A 20,403-nucleotide genomic window follows, 5' to 3' on the forward strand; every position below is an offset into this window, starting at 1 on the left:
CAACTTGAAAGTATATAATGCGCCACTGCTCATGACCCCAATGCAGCTCTTTCTGCCCGCGGGTCCTGTCCCTGTGCTTTAATAAAAATCACCTTTTTGCACCAGACGTCTCAAGAATTCTTTCTTGGCAATTGGCTTCAAACCCTAATGTTCTTTCCTACATCACAGGGACTTTATTAGGGTTTCCACTGGGAAGGCAGGGCAGGACAGACTAAACAGCTTAGGACTGGCTAGTTTGAACAATACATGATGGGCTTTGGGCTCTAAGTGTGTTCTCTAGTTGCCTGGTACCTGGCCCTCAGATGATTTAGGGCAGGGGAAACACTGGCTTGGTGTGTGAGAGAGAGATAAAGGGAGTGGTTGGCTTGCCCGTGAGAGGCCATCTCCCAACCAAGTTGTTTGCTAGCTTTAGGAATTAGCTAGCCCTAGGAGGGCAGTCTTTCCCGGGAGAGCAAGATTTTTAGGATCAAAACATCGTAACATACAGAAAATTAAAAAAAAAACATGATTAAAACATGTATGTGTGGTGGGGAGAGGAGTTATAAATATTAGACAAAATCATAAATATAAAGCATTAATTACCATTAATGAATTGAGGAAATGGAGCGGTTTGGGGTGGGCGGTGGAATTATTTCCACTTTTCCAAATGGTTGGGAGGAAACCCTCTCCAGGATATGGAAACGTTTGGAAAACTTAGTAATGGATTTATGCATAGGCTTGGGAAATTAATATTTATTGAATATCTAGCCAGGTACTTTACACAAACAAAGCTTCATTACCATCCATAAACCACTTTAGGGGAGGGAGGGTTTTTAGAGATGAGTCCACAGGCTCATAGAGTTTATGCATCGTTAGCTAGTCCATCTCACTTCTACTAAAGTATATGACAGATATGTGATGTCCAGGTCTCACTGGGCTCCCCAAAGTCCCTTACAGCAGGCTGCCTTTGGAAAAGCAAGGGAAAAGAAGGATTCAGGTAAGTGTGTATTCCTTAGCTCACGATCCATGACACTTCTCCCACCCGCAAAGCTAAGGATGGGCAATCACCGTGCCTCAACGACGCCCACTGGCAGGCTCGGCTCATCTCTTCACACCCAAGGTACTGAACCCTTGGATATTAAACCTTGGGGGGGGAAAAATCCATTTACTATACACTTTGCATTGCCCTAATAGGCTGAAAAATCACCGTGAAGACCAAATACGTGAGAGCGGCTGATCTTTAGATTCAGTCCCTGTGCACCTATCACTAGGGAAGGGGTTAAAATTATGCCCTCGACGATCATTTCCCCAGTTTGGGAGTGGAGCCTTGCACCTCTGGCTGATCCCCAACTCTGCCTCTACTGAGTGGACAAGGCTCTGAGCCACCTTGCTGTGCGCTAGGGACAGGCAGGGCGAGGGAGGCTGAGGGGGAAAACGAAGAGTTTCTAGGTCGGGAAGCGAAGGATCTGGGGGCCAAGGGCGGAGAGGATTTAGGGTGAGATTTGGGGCCTGGGTTCGAGGACACCGGATGTAAAATTTCGCGTACGGGGATAGAGCCAGGCAGAAGATTTGGAACAGACTGAAAGGGTTACGGGCTGGGCAAGTTTAAGGATCGGAATGGGAGGAGAGAGCGCGGGAGATGTGATGGGGAGCATGGGGGAAGCCTGCGGAGCTCGCGCAGCGTGGAGGAACACGGATCCCAGCTGCAGCGGGGTCCCACCGCACCGGCGCTGGGCCCGAGGGGCGGGGGCGGCCGGGAGCCGCCCCTCGGCCCGCCCCGTGGGCGGGGCTGTCCCGGCGGTTACATAACAAACCTGTACGAGCGACTGGGGAGCGGCTCGGGCGGTGGCGGCGGGGGGCGGGGTCTGGGCGGGACCGGGGCGGGGCCAGGCCTGCACCGGGCCAGGCAAGATGGCGGCCATGGAGACCCAGTCAGCGACGCTGACCCTAGAATCGTTGCCCACCGATCCCCTGCTCCTCATCTTATCCTTCTTGGACTACCGGGACCTAATCAAGTAATGGGAGGACACGCATGGCAGGGGTGGGGCCACGGGGCGGGGGGAGACAGTGAGGCAGGAGGGACGGAGGCCCGGCTCCCAGACTGACCCAGACTCCCGCGTCAGCCAGAAGGTGACGCGAGGGCCGCCCTGATCCTGCGGAGCCACCCCGGGGCCTGGGTGAGACGGGGGCGGAAAGGGCCCCGCCTTTAGGTCTTCCTACGGTCCAGGGCCCGGGCCGGAGGAGCGACGAGAATCCTCTCTGCCAGGCCTCGGCGAAGGCCCAGTTCTAAGGTGGGGAGGCACTGCTCCCCGCGGCCGCCCCGTCGACCCCGGTGCCCCCCACACGCCGTCCTGCTGGTCTCCGCCCGATCTGGCCCAGCCCTGGACGCTTTGGGAAAGCCCCTGTCTGGGCCAAGCGCTCTTTTCTGCTTGGGCCCGGGCCTGCGGAGTCCGGCGCCAGAGTGGGCAGGTGGGGCGACCGCTTGACCCTCAGGTGCGACTTCCGTGGCACCGTAATATCTCGCAGGGCTCACTTTTGGACATCAGTGCTTGATAATTGTTTTGCTGCCAGCCTTCCTCCTCATGGTTGCATGTTGGATTTTGTGTTTTGGTAGTGATTTCCGGTGGTGCGATACAGGTGACTTCTCTCCTGTGGGCTCTGGGTTTCCTACATTACCAGCATCCGTTCCAAAAATAACACCGGTTGCTGGTAAGGGTGGTCAAATGCCAGTTCCTTCAGCGCTCGGGACTGTTTGGTGGAAGAAATGGCGCTGTTTACACCCTTGACAGCTGGTGGCATGGCTCTGTCTTTCTTGTGCCACCATATATATTTGCAGAGGAGGCAAAATCGCCCTCTTAAGGATCGGTAGGCAAGATTCGTTTCGTTTTGTTTTTTGGATTACCATTGGATTTTAACCCTTTGATGATTGTGCCCTGTGTTATCAGAAATTCTTTTAGACATACAGTATTCTTCGATTTATTGATATTTGTTGGTTGGCCTAGCTAGTTGGTGACAGAGGGATAACTCCAGTTTCTGGCTGCTATCTATATTAGCACCTGTAACTTTTTTTTCAATAAATTTTTCTCTACTCAGGCTTGTACATAAAGCAGAGAAATAACGTTTGTCTTTTCTTTGGAAAAGGCTGTTCCAAAAGCAGACTTTTCATCTGACATATTTTCTTGCTATGGCCTCTTAGGGATCTAACACACACATATACACACATACATTGCTGCCAGGGTGATTTTTCTAAGACAGATCTCGCTGTCAGTCCGCTTAAAAACCTATGATGCTCCTTGTTTACAAACTATTACCTAAACTTTCGGGAGCATTTAAGGTCCTTATCAATTTGGCACAGTCCACTCTAGCCAAATCAGACCTCTGCCAGCATACCACACATTTAGGTTTTTTTGTTCTATGGCTTAAGCTCTTGACCCTGTCTGGAATGCCTTGCCCACCTTTTCTCACCCTAAGCAAGATGGAATTTATTTAAGACCCCTTCTCCTGATTCTTCTACCTTCTTCCTTCCTCTGCAGAGTTTATTTGCCATACCAGATAGGTTGTGCACTTCTTAAAAGCAAAGACTGTCTTGTTTATCTTAGTATTCACCATTTATTCAACAAATTTTTTTTTTCAGTGCCAGCTGGTTAAATGTTGGGAATATAATAGTGAACAAGACAGATAAGGCTCCTCCTAGGAAGCTTACAGCCTTGTAGGCAAGATGGGAAAACAAAGTGCATAATTACAAGAGTTGCTGTTTGCTATGAAGGAAATAAACCAATTGCTCTGTAAAGGAATGAGAGGAAGGGATGATCAATTCAAATTGGAAGGAGTTGCCATCTATGAAGGTTGGCATAGAGCAGTCCTGGCAGAGGAACAGTGTATTCAGAAGCTGATTGGATGGTAGCATAGCCAGGATGGGTGCTAGAATGTTGTTGCAGGAGGGTAGGGAGTGACTCACAGGCAGAGTGCCTTGAGAAGAGACTGGTGAGATCATGCAGGACCCTGTGAGCCAAGATGAGGGGGATCAGATTTTATTTTAAATGCTTTGGGTAGGAACCTTTTTGTTCTGTTCCAGGCCCTCAGTGGTTTTGTTGAGGACCACCCACATTGTCCTCCATTTCAAATGCTGATCCTTTCCAGAAATACCTTCACAGACACACATAGAAATAATCTTTAACCCGCTATCTGGGTATCCCTTGGCCCAGGCAAGTTGACACATAAAATTAACCGTCACAAACATCATCAAATTTTATCTACAGAAAAGTTTCCAGTGGACTACAGTTTCTTTCCTGCACTGTACAGCTCCACTTTGTCAAGTGTCCTGACCATTGCTGAGCTCCAAAGTTTTTGATACATACTTACTGACTGGATCAGGTTGGATTGGAGTAGTCTATTGGGATCATTGTGTAATATCAGCTGTACAATGTGGATCTCCCCCATTCCAGGGCGATTTATTGCGTACTATTAATTCTTAACCCTTACTATGTATCAGAATTACATGTGACACTTTTTTTTTTTTTTTAAGATTTTATTTATTTATTTGACAGAGAGAGCGCGAGAGAGGGCACACAAGCAGGGGGAGTGGGAGAGGGAGAAGCAGGCTTCCCGCCGAGCAGAGAGCCTGATGTGGGCCTCGATCCTGGCCTCGATCCTGGGCTCGATCCCAGGCTCGATCCCAGGACTCTGGGATCATGACCTGAGCCGAAGGCAGACGCTTAATGACTGAGCCACCCAGGCGCCCCACATGTGACACTTTTTTAAACATACACATGCTCAAGATACAGATCTTACCCCAAGCCAACAGAGTCAGAATGTCTAGAACAGTTGTTCTCATCCTTCATGTGCATCAAAATCTCCTTTGGTGCTTATTCCAGAGATTCTTTTTTGTTGTTTACCTCTTGGGACAGTGGAGAGAGAAGGATCAAGAAAAGAGGGAGTGGACTCTGAATTGACAAAACTGGAGGGATTCCTATGTTTGCAAGTGTTTGTTTGGGCACTTCCTGAGCTTGGCATAAAAGGATGAGGATGATATTTGTGTGAAATCTGAAAATCTAACGAAAGCTATTTTGTTTACCATCAATTGGTTTTTAACATGCCCCAATCAGGGCCTTGACAAATCCCATGTAATTTAAGATTCACTTAGTTGACTACCTATTGCCCAACTGAGATCTTTGAGTATCAACTTTCTGTAACTTGTGATTCCTCTTCTGAGAGGATAGAAATCTATTTTCCTAATCCTAGGTTCATTCTTTTTGCAAATTAATTAGGGTAGTCTTTACAGGACTGGAGCACTATTGTATTAGAAATTTCTATATAATAAGAAAATTATTTCCAACATTCCGTGATTTTGAGTAGCTGATACTAATTTGGATCGCTATAGATATTGAATTAGAACTATTATGAATCCGATGTATTTTATAAATGGGCTCTCCAATAGTTGCTATAATTAAGATTGATTTTGGCTGCAGTATTTCTTTCCTTTAAGAAAAAATTGGAACAAAACAGACAAAAGGCTTATGTATTTAATATCAAATGTGTCACAGATCTTAAAAAGAAAACCGTTTTGTTTATACCTGATTAACGTTTCTTCCTATATGTAGAAATACCGTCCCAATAATAAGTGTAGGAAAACTCTTTGATTTGAAATTAACTCCAATGGTTTATATGTTTTATAGACTTTCATATGAAAATTACAGTTGCAGAGGTTTTGGGGTTTATTTGTGAACTCAAATAGTTAAGATTTCACCACTCACAAGGTAATTATACTAGCTAACATGCTAAACAGGTTTTAGAAAATATTGTTTTACAATTATAAGGGTAGAAAGTGGGAAATAAGAAAAGCAAAAGGAATGAAAGAAAACAACATTGAATATTTTTATCTTTATTTCTAAATTGTTTTCTTATTTTCTTTTATACTAACCATGAATCTGGTTATTGCCAGTTGTTGCTATGTCAGTCGAAGACTTAGCCAGCTATCAAGTCATGATCCACTGTGGAGAAGACATTGCAAAAAATACTGGCTGATATCTGAGTGAGTATTCAGGAAATAATGTTATTTTGAAATTCGGCCCTTGGCTTCCATAACACTAGTCTGTCCTGATTCTCTTCTCTCACCCTTGTCTCTTTATCTCCTTTGAGGCTCTTCTTGTGCCTGCCAGTAAACGCTGGTGTTCTCCAAACTTCTGTCCTTGGGCCACCGCTCTTCTCCCTCTGTGAATTCTGCATGCGCTGTTGGCCATTTATGGTGGCAACAGTGTGCTCCTCACTCCCAAACCTGAATGTCCATCCCTGACATCCCCACCGAGATCTTAATTGGATCACCCACAAGGGCTCTCTGAGTTCAGTAAATGTTAATAAATTTGACAGAATCAAAGTGCAGTTGACAGAAGGTGGCAGTTGGGAAAGATGAAAGGGAAGGTAGGGTTGCCAGTATCTTTTTCTTAGATCGAGGGGAATCAAGTAGTGACAAGTTGGCAAAGGAAGAACTAGAGGTCTAAGTATATTATTTAAAGTTGCAAGCTACCTAATAGAACTAAATATAACAGGGTTATCAAACACTGGGAGGAGGAAGAATGGGGAAGAAGACATTTTAAGTATTGCCATGAACTGATCCTTTACTTTGGGGTATCAGTAGATAGATGTAAAATTGATAAATCAAGTGTAGAGGCATGAACGTCTAGAATTACAGAGATAACTTGCAGAAATAACTGAAGTTTCCTTTGAAGGGTTGGGATTAGACTAGGAGACTAATTGTTCATCGTAAGTTCTTTGGTACTTTTTGGTTTTGATAATATGTATATATATTATTTTGATTAATAAAAAGATGCTTTGCTTCCAACTCCTGCCCCCAGCCCCCACCCTCCACCCCTGCCTCCCAGCCAAAACAACACCCTGAATTGTTCTTTTCACCATCCCTAAACCTGATCCTCCTGCATTCCTAGTCCTCATGGCAGAAGCATCCACCTGGGTATTTATGCCAGAAACAGGAATCATCCTAGATCTCCTCTCTTTCTCTCCCTACATTCATTCAGTTACCAAGCCTTTCTGATTTTAGCCTCTGTATATTTCTTGAATTTTCCTTCTCATTTCATCTAGCTACCAGTTTTAGTTCAGTTCATCATCTCTTACCTGGACTACTCAAAACCCTCTTGACTCATCTCTTGTGCCTCTAGTTTACACACCTCCCAAACCACAACCACAGTTCTGCTCTTTCAACTCCCCTGTTAAAACCCTTTAGTAGCTCTCCATTCCCTACAGGATAAAGTCCAACCTCATTAGCAGGATACCAGAAGGCCCTTTGTGTCTGCCTTATCCTATACCACTTCCGACTCATAAATTGACACTTCATTCTTTCTCCCTGATTAGAATATATATATTTTTGAGGGCAAAAAAGGTGCTTCATTTTTAATGCCCTGAGTGGCTGAGTAGACACGCAATAGATGTTTGTGGAATTGTACCAAATAGAGATATTAAATCATGTGATTACTTTCAGTGCTATATGATTTCCTGGCTAATCCAATGTAGATAAATTAGATTAGTAGTATTATATCATTAAATTCCGAATAATTTCTAAAATAGAACAGCTACATATGTGTCTTAAAACTTTATAATTGGTATGCTTTAAGGAGTAAGTTGAAATTCATACCTCCTATACAATTCACATTATATTTCATTAAGGATTTGAAAACTTAGGGAAAAAAATAAGTAGAAAGTAAGAAAATAGGTGACTCATAATCCCACCATGCCAGCAGTAACTCCTGTTAGATTTTTTGATGTATGTATCACTTTTGCTATCTAGTCTTCATTTGTAGCTAAAATAAATGAAAAGGAAGGCAAAAGTAAGCACAAATTCCCAATAAAGTATGTTGGTAAGTGTTTAATTTCATTTCAAAAGATTTTTAATCTCATGTTTTAAAATCTATTTAGGGAAGAGAAAACACAGAAGAATCAGTGTTGGAAATCTCTCTTCATAGATACTTACTCTGATGTAGGAAGATACATTGACCATTATGCTGCTATTAAAAAGGCCTGGGATGATCTCAAGAAATATTTGGAGCCCAGATGTCCTCGGATGGTTTTATCTCTGAAAGGTACTGGCAATGCAGGGTCTCCCTTCATTTTAGTAACTATAGTATAAATAGGTTAAATAACTTTGGGTTTCTATCATCTATGCTAATCTGTAATTTACCAACATTATCTGTAATTCACCATTCACATTTGGCCAAGGAAATAGGAAGCCTATATTGCTAAAAGGACCCTTGCTCTACTGCTTATCCCATTTTTGCCTGCCTTGGGACCCACGTGATTATTTATTAGAAGGGAAAGCCGAACTCCTAGTGTCCTTACGTTTGTTTTATTATTTATTTTTTTTTTTTTTAAGATTTTATTTATTTATTTGACAGAGAGACACAGCAAGAGAGGGAACACAAGCAGGGTGAGTGGGAGAGGGAGAAGCAGGCTCCCCGCTGAGCAGGGAGCCCGATGCGGGGCTCAATCCCAGGACCCTGGGATCATGACCTGAGCCGAAGGCAGACGCTTAATGACTGAGCCACCCAGGCGCCTCTTTACATTTGTTTTTTAATAAGCTCACTAACACTAAGATTGCTTGAGGATAACTATTGTGATTTCTTTCAAAGGAGTTTTTTTTTAATCGAAAAATGGCCTCCTGTGTTAACCCTCTTTCTTATTTTTAGTGCAAGTAAAGTTTTGTTTGATAGTCTAATGATTTAGAAAGACCAAATACTAAAGACCTGGGTCTTTCAGAGTATAAGAGCAGCATAATAAAGTAAGGGAAACTTTCATCCCTATTTTGACATTTACAGAATAGTGAAAACTAAGATTTGAACTAAGGTCTATTTGACCTCAGAACTTGTGGTCTTTCTACTATACTGTTATTGTCCAACTCTGGCAAGAAATATTAACAAGCTATTTCCCACTAATTTGATTTGTTAATTTATGCCCAAGAAAGTACATAAACACATTGCAGATACATTGCTACTTACCTGCTTTAGCTTCCAGGTTTTTTCAGATTTCTCCAAAGGAATTTTAAACATGTTTTGGTTCTACTGAGCTGAAACTGGAATCAGTTCTCACATGTATTCCTTTTGAATTAAGGTCTATTTGGAAACACTATTCCTTTTACATGTCATATTTCCACTGTAACTTCCCATGCAAATACGAATTTCATACAGACCAGGATCGCATGACTAGGTACTTCAAACGGAATTGCTGGGAGGTAGAGGAAAGAGTGATTTGGTAGAGAGAGTAGAGCTTTGAAGGAAAGTATCCTTGATTAATATCTTTAATAGATTTTTTCTTTTCCTTTTTTTGGGGGGGGAGAATAATATCCACTTGGTATGTGGGGTTAAATAATTACAAGAGGAAAGTAATTCCAAAAATAGGTATGTGGTGGTGATAAATAAAATAGGTAAGGATTTGTAATAGCTATTTTTTATTATACACAAAGTAAGGCACTAAGCTAAGTACTTATATTATTCCATTTAATTTGCCAAAATCTTATGAGGTGTAGACAATTATTATTCTCATTATATAGGTGAACTACCTAAGACATAATAAACTAAGCAAGTTGTTTGCCATCACAAAATAAAAGAGCCAGGATGTGAATACAGAGCTTACGCGAGAGCTATGGTCTTAACAATTGAAGGGAGAGAGGACCTATTCTATTTTGTCCAGAGTGCTTAGGACTCTTAGAGAGCTAGTCCAATATTAGGACGTTTAGAATATGAAAATGTAGGCATGGTTCTCCTTTGAGGCACAGAGCTACCAAGAAAGGAAGAAACTAAAGATACATAGCAGCTTCTTTTTCTTTTCTTTTTCTTTCTTCCTCCTTTTTTTTTTCCCCTCCATTTGGCATTCCCAGGTTTGCTGCTCACTGTTCTGTATCTGGTGGTTGGAGGTGAGGTTATCAGAGACTTCCCTGATAGCCCCTGTTTTACTGCCAAGTGCCAGTTCTCTGGGGGTTTTGCCGTGAGTTGGAATGGGGTAAAAGCTGTTTGATATCTAGAATGCTGGGTACGCTAGGGATGCCAGGCCTATGAGTTGTAGTACTGAGTCAGGAACTAGCTGTTCACCTCAAGGGCCACAGTCCTTGACTCAGTCTCAAGGTTATGGAGATGGCAGAGATAGAAAGGAAACTTGGAAAGCAAATAGGCACTGGACTTGGGGAAAGTTTTACAGAGTAACTTGGAATTATCTAATGGTATATATCATGTATCTTCGAATTTCATATTTACCTTACATGTGGGCTTAGAACTTTAGAGTTGAAAGGGGCCTTTGAGACCATTTAGACCAGGGGTTAGCCAACTTTTTCTTTAAATGGCCAGATAGTCAATATTTTAGTCTTTGAGAGAGAGAGAGTCTCTGTCACAACTATTCAACTCTCCTGTTACTGTGGGGAAGCAGCCGTAGACAATACCTAAACAAAGGGGATGGCAGTGTTCCAAGAAAACTTATTTACAGAAACAGGCGGCAAGCTGGGATTTGATCTACAGGCTGTGGTTTGCCAATCCCTGATTTATACTAGTTCCCTCATTCTACAGGTGAAGGAACAGGCTCAGAGGAGTTTTAGGTGACTTACACAAGGTCCCATAACTAGGAAGTGATGGGTAACTCCTGGTAACCTCTTCCCTGCTTTTTCACAGAAGTAGGCTAAGGGGCAAGGAAAGTAAATGAACATTTATTGAGTGCCAGGAAAGCACTTTATTAAGCAGAGAGAGCTTATTTAATCCTCAGGATAATTGTCTCAAGTAGGTAGTATTATCCCCCATTTTGCAGATGAAACAGGGTTAAAGAGGTGAAATAACTTGCCAGAGATCACAGAGCTAGTAAGTGGTAGAGCTGAGATTTGAACCTGGTCTGGGTGGCTCCCAAATTCTCCTATTAACAGGATGCCCCTCTAAACCTTGATTTTGTTGTATTGTAAACATGTATTTCCTTATATTTTTCTCTTGTTGTTGTTTTACTTTTTTCTGTCCAGCTGTCTCTTCAAGAAATTCTTAGTTTCTTAATGTTCTAATGTCCAACATGTAGCACTGACCATACCAATATTAGTTTCTTTCCTCATCGATTTCTGGCTCAGGCAGCTATTCAGCTTGTTTTCTTTTGTACTAAACTTTTTTATTTATAAACTTTTTATTTTGGAGTAATTTTAGATTACAGAAAAGTTGCAAAGACAGTACAGAGAGTTCTTGTACACCCCTCACCTAGTTTCAGTTTCCCCTAACGTATCTCCCTGTGGGACGTTTGTCAAAGCTACAGTTTTTGTTGGCATATTACTATTAACTAAACTCCAGACTTCGTTTGGATTTCGCCACATTTTCCATTAATATCCTTTTTGGATTCCAGAATTCAATCCAGAATACCACATTGCATTTAGTTGTCATGTCTCCTTAGTGTCTTCTGGTGTGTGGCAGTTTCTCAGTCTTGCCTTGTCTTGCATGATCTTGACAGTTTGAAGGAGTACTGGTCAGGTATTTTGTAGACTATTCCGCAAATTGGCTTTGTCTGAAGTATTACTTATGATTAGATTGGAGTAATGGGCTTTTAGAAAGATTACCACAAAGGTGAAGTGCCCCTCTTACCACATCATACCTAGGGACACGTGATATCCACATGCCATCACTAGTGATGTTAACTAACATACAAAAATGTGTGTGGATTCTAAGTGTACAGCTCGGTAAATTATCACAACGTAAACATGACCATTGTAACACCCTCCAGGTCAAGAAGTAGAATGATTTTCTGTACCTAGAATCTTCCTTCTTTCTCAGAAGTAACCACTATCCTGAATGCTAATGCCACTGAGTAGTTTTCTCTCTTTTTGAACTTTATATAATTTGCATGATTAAGTATATATTTTGTGTGAATTTTTTGTTTTGTTTGTGAGATTCAGCTGTGTTGTGTGTAACAGTAGTTTGTTCATTTTTGTCGTGAGTATGGTCTACCATTATATGGGTAGACTATGATTTATAGATTCATTCTACTGTTGATGGATATTGGGTTGTCTCTAGCTTTTTGGCTATTATAAATAATGTTGCAAATAATTTTTGATGTACATATGAGCATACTTCCATTAGGTAAATATCTAGGATTGAGTTTCTTGGGTTGTAGAGTATGCTTATATTAAACTTGCAAAAGATACTATTAATTTTCCAAAGTGGTTCTAAAACTTTACATTCCCACCAGAACTTTAATGTTGTCTTTTTTTTTTTTCAGCCTTTCTAGTGGATATGTAGTGGTAGTTTTAATTTGCATTTCCCTAAGGATGTTGAATAATGACAGTTTTATTTCTAGCTTTCCCATTTTCATGTCATTTTTTTTCCTGCTTTACTGCACTGGCTAGGGCCTTCAGTACAGTATTGGATAGGAATGATGATAATGAGTGTCCTATCTTTCTGATCACAGAGGAAAAGCTTTCAGCACTTCTCCTTTAAAAATGATGTTTGCTGGGGCGCCTGGGTGGCTCAGTTGTTAAGCGTCTGCCTTTGACTCGGGTCATGATCCCAGGGTCCTGGGATCGAGCCCCACATCGGGCTCCCTGCTCTGCAGGAAGCCTGCTTCTCCCTCTCCCACTCCCCTTGCTTGTGTTCCCTCTCCCGCTGTGTCTCTCTCTGTCAGAGAAATAAATCAAATGTTTAAAAAAAAAATTAAATGATGTTTGCTGTAGGTTTTTTAATAGATAGTCTTTATCACATTGAAGAAAGTCTCTTCTGATCCTAGTTTGTGGAGAGGGTTTTTGTTTTTGTGTTTTAAATGGATCCTTGAATTTTTGTCAAGTGACTTTCCAACCTTGTGATTATCACCTGATTTTCCTACTTCATTCTGTTAATGTCCCGAATTGTATTCATTGATTTTTTCTGAATATTAAACCAACTTTGCATTTCTGGAATAAAGTTAACTTTGGCTGTAATATCCTTTTTTTTTTTTTAAATGTTTATTTATTCATGAGAGTCAGAGAGAGAGAGAGAGGGGCAGAGGCAGAGGGAGAAGCAGGCTCCCCGCCTAGCAGGGAGCCCGATGCGGGACTCAATCCAAGGACCCTAAGATCATGACCTGAGCCGAAGGCAGTCTCGCTTAACCATCTGAGCCACCGAGGCGCCCTGTAAATTCCTTTTTGAATGTTGGATTTGATATGCTAGTATTTGATTGGGATTTTTACATCTATGTTCATGAGAAACTTTGGCCTGTAATTTTTCCATCTTAAAAATGTTCTTGTCAGGTTTTGGTATCAAGATGATGCTGGCTTTATAAAACAAGTCAGGAAGTGTTACTTCTTTTTCTGTTCTCTGGAAGAGTTTACGTAAGCTTGATATTATTTCTTGCTTAAATTATTCATAGAATGCACCAGTGAAGCCATTCAATTCTGGAGTTTTCATTGTGGGAAGGTTTTAAGTTAAAGATGCAATTTCTTTATTAGATATAGGACTATTCAGATTTTCTACTTATTCTTATGTAAACTTGAGTATTTTTCTAGGAAATTGTCCACTTTATTTACATATTCCAATACATTGCTGTGAAGTTTTTTATAATATCCATTTACCTTTGCAGTGCTTGTTGGATCTGTAGTGATTTCACCTTTCCATTTCTGATATTGTTTGTGCTTTTTCTTTTTTTTAGAGATGTTATTTATTTATTTGACAGAGAGAAACACAGCGAGAGAGGGAACACAAGCAGGGGGAATGGGAGAGGGCGAAGCAGGCTTCCCGCTGAGCAGGGAGCCCGATGCGGGGCTCGATCCCAGGACCCTGGGATCATGACCTGAGCCGAAGGCAGACGCTTAACAACTGAGCCACCCAGGCGCCTCTCGTGTGCTTTTTCTGTTATTTTTTTATCAGTCTTACTAGGTAGGGGTTAATCTTTTTTTTTCGTTCTTTTTTTTTTTTTTTTTTTTTTTTTTTACATAAAACAGGGGCAGGTGCTTTATTTTCAATTTCTCCAGTGCAAAACCTGAGCCATGAAGTAGATGGGTGACTTGCTTCCAGTCTTCTGGTGGGAGCAGGCTGACTCACGGCTTCTGGCAAGCTGTGCAGCGAGGCTGATACTTGTGTCCTTAGCCATGGCCCTGTTGCGAGTGAGATCCAGAAAGAAATTGTGAAATTTTTATTTTTAGGAGTGTTTATTGAGGATTGGTGGACTTCTTGGGAATTTTCCCAAGTTTGATAATTAGGAAAAAAGAACACGTAAATTAGGTAAAATTTTATTTGTTTATTTACTAATTTATTTTTTTAAGATTTTATTTTAAGTAATCTCTACACCCAGTGTGGGGCTTGAACTCACAACCCTGAGATCGAGAGTCACATGCTGGTAGGGGTTAATCTTACTAGCCTTTTCAAAGAACTGGCTTAGCCTTTGTCAGTTCTCTATATTCATTTCTTATTATTTCATTAATTTCTCTGATTCTTTCTGAGTTTACTGTGGCATTTTCCTTGACTTGAGATGATTAGATCATAAATTTTTAGGCTTTGTTTTCTTCAATAGCTTTTGCTATAAATTTCCCTCTAAGCATAACTTTAGCTTTATCTCATAAGTTTTAATATGTTGTATTTTCATTAACATGCAGTTCAAAATATTTTCTGATTTCTTTTGATTTCTTCTTTGACTCACAGGTTTATATAGAGATGTATTGCTAGATTTCCAAATATTTGGGGTTTTTTTTTGTAATTTTCTTAATATAATTTATACTTTAGTTCTGCTGGGATCAGAGAATATACTCTATATAAGTTCAGTCATTTGAAATTTGTTGTGGTTTGTTCTCTGGTTCAGCATATAATCTCTCTTGGTAAATGTTCCTTGTACACTTGAAAAGAATGTATATTTTGCAATTGTTGGATTCAGTACTATGTATATAATTTAGGCAAAAAATGTTAGTCTTGTTCAAATCTTTTGTACTCTTACTGATTTTATTTTATTTTATTTTATTTGTTTTTTGTTGTCCACTTGTTCTATTAGTTACTGAGAGAGGTATGTTAAAACTTATCAGTGTGGTAGGCAGAATTATGAGATAGCTCCAAAGATTCCTACCCTCGCTGTACATGCCTGGTATAATAATAGCCTTCCTTTGAGTGTGAGTGGTACTGTGGATATAATTGATTTCACTCTTGTTATTAGGTAATAGATGACAAAGGTGAATGGGCTTTGCAGATGTAATTAAGGTCCCAAATTAGTTGAATTTGAGTTAATCGTTAATCAAAAGGGAAATTATCCTGAACAGGCCTGACCTAATCAGGTGAGCCCTTAAAAACTGGGTCCTTCCAGAAGGCAGAGAGATTTTGAAGCATGGGTCTTTCCTGTTGGCTTTGAATAAGCAAGCTGGCATGTTATGCTCAGGGCCAGGTGATAGAGAATGGCAGGTAGTTTCTAGGAGCGGAGGGCCCCAGTTGTGCGACTGCAAGGAAATGAATTCTGACAATAACCAGTGAACTTGGATGAGGACCCCAAGCATAAGATGCATAACCTGAGATAGCAGCCACAGTTGACATGGTGTTTTTAGCCTGTGGGACCCGAGCAGAGGATCCAGTTCAGTCATGCCCAGACTTCTTACCTTCAGAAACTATGGGATAATAAATGCATGTTGTTTTAAGCTGCTAATAGTATAGCAATAGAAAACTAATAACTATGGTTGTGGATACATCTTTTTTCCATTTTAGTTCTGTTATTTTAAAAAATATATTTTGAAGTTGGGTTATTAGGTGCACCTTTTTTGCCATTTTAAAAAATCGTCCATTACCTCTGATAATGCTGTGTGTCTTAAGGTCTATTTTAGTGATTTTAGTACAGCTATTTTAACTTTCTTTTACATATCTACATCTCTAAGATGTGCCTCTTATACCTGATTGTGTTTTTTATCTGGTCAGTCTTTTAATATTAGATTATTTCATTTATTTATATTTAATGTAATTACTAATGTATTTGAGTTTAAATATACTGTGTTCTTTTTTTAAATTTTTTTTTTTTAAAGATTTTATTTATTTATTTGACAGAGAGTGACAGTGGGAGAGTGAACACAGGCAGGGGGAGAGGGAGAGGGAGAAGCAGGCTTCCTGCTGAGCAGGGAGCCCAATGTGGGGCTCGATCCCATAGGACCTGAGCCGAAAGCAGACACTTAATGACTTAGCCACCCGGGCGCCCCAATATACTGTGTTCTTATTTGTTTTTTTATTTGTGCTCCTGAGCAAGTGTTCCTTTTTTTCTGTTCTTAATTATCTTTTATTCTGTACCTCCCTTTCTTATTTATCATTTTTAGTGATTTACCCTAGAGATTAAATGATGCATCTCTGACTTAATTAAAATTTATTGTAAATTTTTATTTTTACCACTTCCTGGTCAATAAAAGAACCTTAGAATACTCAATTATCACCCTCTTGCCTTTCACACTATAGTTTTTGTGATTTTAATTTTGAACGTATTTTCTATCCCTGAAAACATTATTATTATTTTATATATTCAGTTTTATTTTAGATTTACCTCCATTTTTACCTTTTCTCATTGTTCTTCATTTCTTCCTGCATCTTCATGCTTTCATCTGGGATCATTTTTCTTCTACCTGAAGAATTCCTTTTAGTATTTTTTTTAAATGAGGGATTACTACTGCTGAATTTTTTCAGATTTTTTTTGTTGTTCAAAAATGTATTTATCTACCCTTTTGAAGTATATATTCAGTGGATATAGAATTCTAGTCAACAGGTTTTTTTTTTAATAACTTTTTTTTTAAGATTTTATTTATTTGGGAGAGAGAGAGCATGAGCAGAGGGAAGAGGCAGAGGGAGAAACAGGATTCCTACCGAGCAGGGAGAGCAGGGAGCCCGACGTGGGGCTCAACGTGGGGCTCGATCTCAGGACCCTGGGATCATGACCTGAGCTGAAGGCAGGTGCTTAACGACTGAGCCACCCAGGCGCCCCAACAGGTTTTTTTTTTTTTACCACTTTGAAGCTATCCTTCTTTTGCCTTCTATTGTTTCTGTTGAGAATGTAGCTGTTAGTCTTATTGTTGTTCCTTTCAAAGTGACTGTATGGCTTTTCCCCTTCTTTGGCCCCTTTTAAGATTTCTCTTTGTCTTTGATTTTCAGCGGTTTCCCAATAATATGCCTAGATATGATTTTCTTTTCTTTCTTTTTTCTTTTTTTTTTTTAAATTTATTTATTTGACGGAGAGAGACACAGCGAGAGAGGGAACACAAGCAGGGGGAGAGGGAGAAGCAGGCTTCCCGCTGAGCAGGGGGAGCCCGATGCGGGACTCGATCCGAGGACCCTGGGATCATGACCTGAGCCAAAGGCAGATGCTTAACGACTGAGCCACCCAGGCGCCCCGATATGATTTTCTTTATAACTGTTCTCCACAGGGCTTATAGTGCTTCTTGAATCTATGGTTTGATGGTTTCATCGATTTTGGAAAATTCTCTCTGTACTGCTGCTGTAAGTTTTGCTCAGCTTCTCAGCCACAGGTCTGCTTTCAGAATTGGCAATTGCCTCTCAAGACAGGCTTGCTCCAAAGGCCCGGCTAACCTTTCAGTTTCCCAATTCTTGTGACTGTCTCTCTCCCCCAGTTCTCACTGTCTTTGAGGTTCTCCAAAAGCCTTGAAACCAATTTTCTGTTGTTCTGCTTTTCTAGTTCTCGGCAAGAGGTTTGCTCCAACCACCTGGTGAACCATTACTGGAAATGAATCTCTTCTTTTGGTATTTGTAATCACTTCCTGCTTTTTAAAGCTGGAATAGATGGCAAGCTGACAAACATGCAAAATTGGATTTAAGTTAGTGGCTTCCCTACAGTATGAATCTATACCTACCTATGTCCTATATTTCTCATTAAGAGACAATGTCAAGACTCTTGAACAACATCAGTTTAGAGAACTTCTGGGGAGGTTTTTTTAATAGAGAGTGTGTTTTAAATGTGAGTGTTTAGATTAAGAAAAATGAGGTATACCCTTGCATTGTAATGTGAAATAATTACAATGCATCTCCCTCCTGCATACCTTTCCATATTTTACTGAGTGCCAGTGTTTTCCCTGTTGAGAGGAAACTGAGGAATTTCCTTCTCAGTGCTTCAAATGTCAGAGCCAAGCCAAAGTGAAATGTTGCTCTGAATTTTCAATTTATTTCTCTATATTTCAGCAGTACAATTTGGACAGAATTTACTTGCTCTAAGATTGTTTCACTGGCTAGCAGCAGATTGTATTTCTCCTTAGCTATAAGGCTTATTGTTTCTTCATAATTTGCTTTTTTGTGCATTTGCAGAGGGTGCTCGAGAGGAAGACCTAGATGCTGTGGAAGCTCAGATTGGTTGCAAGCTTCCTGATGATTATCGATGTTCGTATCGTATCCACAATGGGCAGAAGTTAGTGGTTCCTGGGTAAGAATGTTTGCCATTTGGGTTATTTTTAGTGACACACGTCATTTCCCAGAATGAAAATAAACAAATACAATTTGTAGTTACTCTTAACAGATTAAAGGAGTATAGGAATTCCCTCTTCTTCCTTATAAGAATCCAAAAGACAGAATCTATTGCTTGAATTTGATTTTCCCAAAATAAATACGTCTCATAAAAAGAGCATTTTTATCAATGCATCTTTATACTTAAAATGAAGTCTGGTTGGGGTTGGGGTGCGTGCTGTGGTATATAGGGTGGATGTGTGTGCGAGTGTATTTTAACTAAAACTGTTCAGAACCCTTGAGGTCTTTATCCTATTATAGGCCAGGTAAATTGTTTTGGAGAGCTTGATGTAAATTCTGTGTACCATACATGTAAAAAGCAATAATTTATTCAGAGCTACATACACTAAAGAAAATAGATTTTTGTCCTATTCAGGCATAGCTTGTAATTGAGTGGCCTGTTTTTAAGAGGAAGTACTCATTGTGGAACCTTTTGGCAAAAGCAGACATACAGTAGCTGTCAAATTCATTCACAGTGTTGAAAGCTATATACTTTGGGCCTACTCCTTTTGTTCTTTTATGAAATTAAGCTATTTCAGAGACGTTGCACTTATGAAATGTTCATAAGAACTTAGGGAGAACTTTGCATTGTTCTTAATGGAACATGGTGTCTCTTTGTGTGTGAAGAATCATATGAGGCCTTGTTACCATTTTAGATCAGGGTTGAGTGAGTACAGGGTGATCATCCTGAGATTATAAGGTAGTATGCAGAAATCAAATATTGGGCAGTTAGGATGAGATATGCCTAAATTACTAGCTGTTTTTTTCTAGTCTTTTTTCCCTATTGAACTGAAACTTGACAAAAATTGAAAAATTGTCATATTTCAAGAGCAAATAAGAGAGAACTTTATTAAAAGAGTTGCCCAGAATTGACACGACAAACAGGTCATAATTTCTTTTTTTTTTTTTTTTTAAGATTTTATTTATTTGACAGAGACAGCAAGAGAGGGAACACAAGCAGAGGGAGTGTGAGAGGGAGAAGCAGGCTCCCCGCTGAGCAGGGAGCCCAATGTGGGGCTCGATCCCCAGACCCTGGGATCATGACCCGAGCCAAAGGCAGATGCTTAACGACTGAGCCACCCAGGCGCCCCCAGGTCATAATTTCTACGCAGGGATTTATATCTATCCACAGTCTAAACAGTGAGACTTTAGGATAGGAATCCTATCATCAAGGATTCCTTCCATCAAGGACCAATACCTCTGTTGTCATGTATATGCAATGAGATCAGTTTAGACCCCATGCATCCCAAGTTTATGAAAATTTGGGCAAGGTTTAGATTGATTTACATTAATATTGTCTGGGAGGATAGGATAAGCTAAAAGTTGTATCAAGATAAAGGTATCAGAGTTTTACCCCTTTAAACTTTAAAATAGTCTCACATGCATATATAGCAAAACACTAGCAAATCAGTATATCCCGGCAAGATAGTCTTGAAAGCAGTAAACTATTTTTCTTTTAAAAAGGCTTTTTAGACATTTTAGACATTTAGGCTTTTAATTTAAATCAGAATCTTTCCACTCGAGTTTGAATGTAAAGAAATTGTAATGTTTTTGGTGATTGACATGTTAATCAGTTCTTATAAAGCTGTCGGTAGGAAATTATCATTCATCAAAAAGATGAAGCACAGCTGTTTGTTTGGCACTGAAATTGATTAAATTTTTGTCTGTGCTCTCAGGTTGTTGGGAAGTATGGCGCTGTCCAATCACTATCGTTCGGAGGATTTGTTAGACGTCGATACAGCCGCTGGAGGCTTCCAGCAGAGACAGGGACTGAAATACTGTCTCCCTTTAACTTTTTGCATACATACTGGTTTGAGTCAGTACATAGCAGTGGAAGCTGCGGAGGGCCGAAACAAAAATGAAGTTTTTTACCAATGTCCAGTAAGTAGGAAGGGTGTTTAAATGCGGCTATAAGATATGTTCTGATGAGTGTATAAATGTGTGCAGTAGGAGTTTTCAGGGCTGTAGAATGGGCATAGAG

General features: G+C 40.3%; 1 protein-coding gene across 2 annotated transcripts in view; it reads left to right on the plus strand.

Annotated features, from left to right (window-relative positions):
• The first annotated feature begins 1,848 nt into the window (after nt 1-1,848).
• Nucleotides 1,849-20,403, plus strand: part of FBXO3 (F-box protein 3) — a 32,878-nt gene continuing 14,323 nt past the window's right edge. For both annotated transcript variants that reach the window (XM_036107150.2, XM_036107159.2), the window contains exons 1-5: nt 1,849-1,994; nt 5,921-6,010; nt 7,906-8,069; nt 18,228-18,342; nt 20,099-20,303. In XM_036107150.2, the coding sequence (XP_035963043.1) occupies nt 1,891-1,994; nt 5,921-6,010; nt 7,906-8,069; nt 18,228-18,342; nt 20,099-20,303 (678 nt within the window). In that variant the 5' untranslated portion in view covers nt 1,849-1,890. The remainder of the gene's footprint in view (nt 1,995-5,920; nt 6,011-7,905; nt 8,070-18,227; nt 18,343-20,098; nt 20,304-20,403) is intronic.

Source organism: Halichoerus grypus, chromosome 11, assembly GCF_964656455.1.
Source record: "Halichoerus grypus chromosome 11, mHalGry1.hap1.1, whole genome shotgun sequence".
Taxonomy (NCBI): domain Eukaryota; kingdom Metazoa; phylum Chordata; class Mammalia; order Carnivora; family Phocidae; genus Halichoerus; species Halichoerus grypus.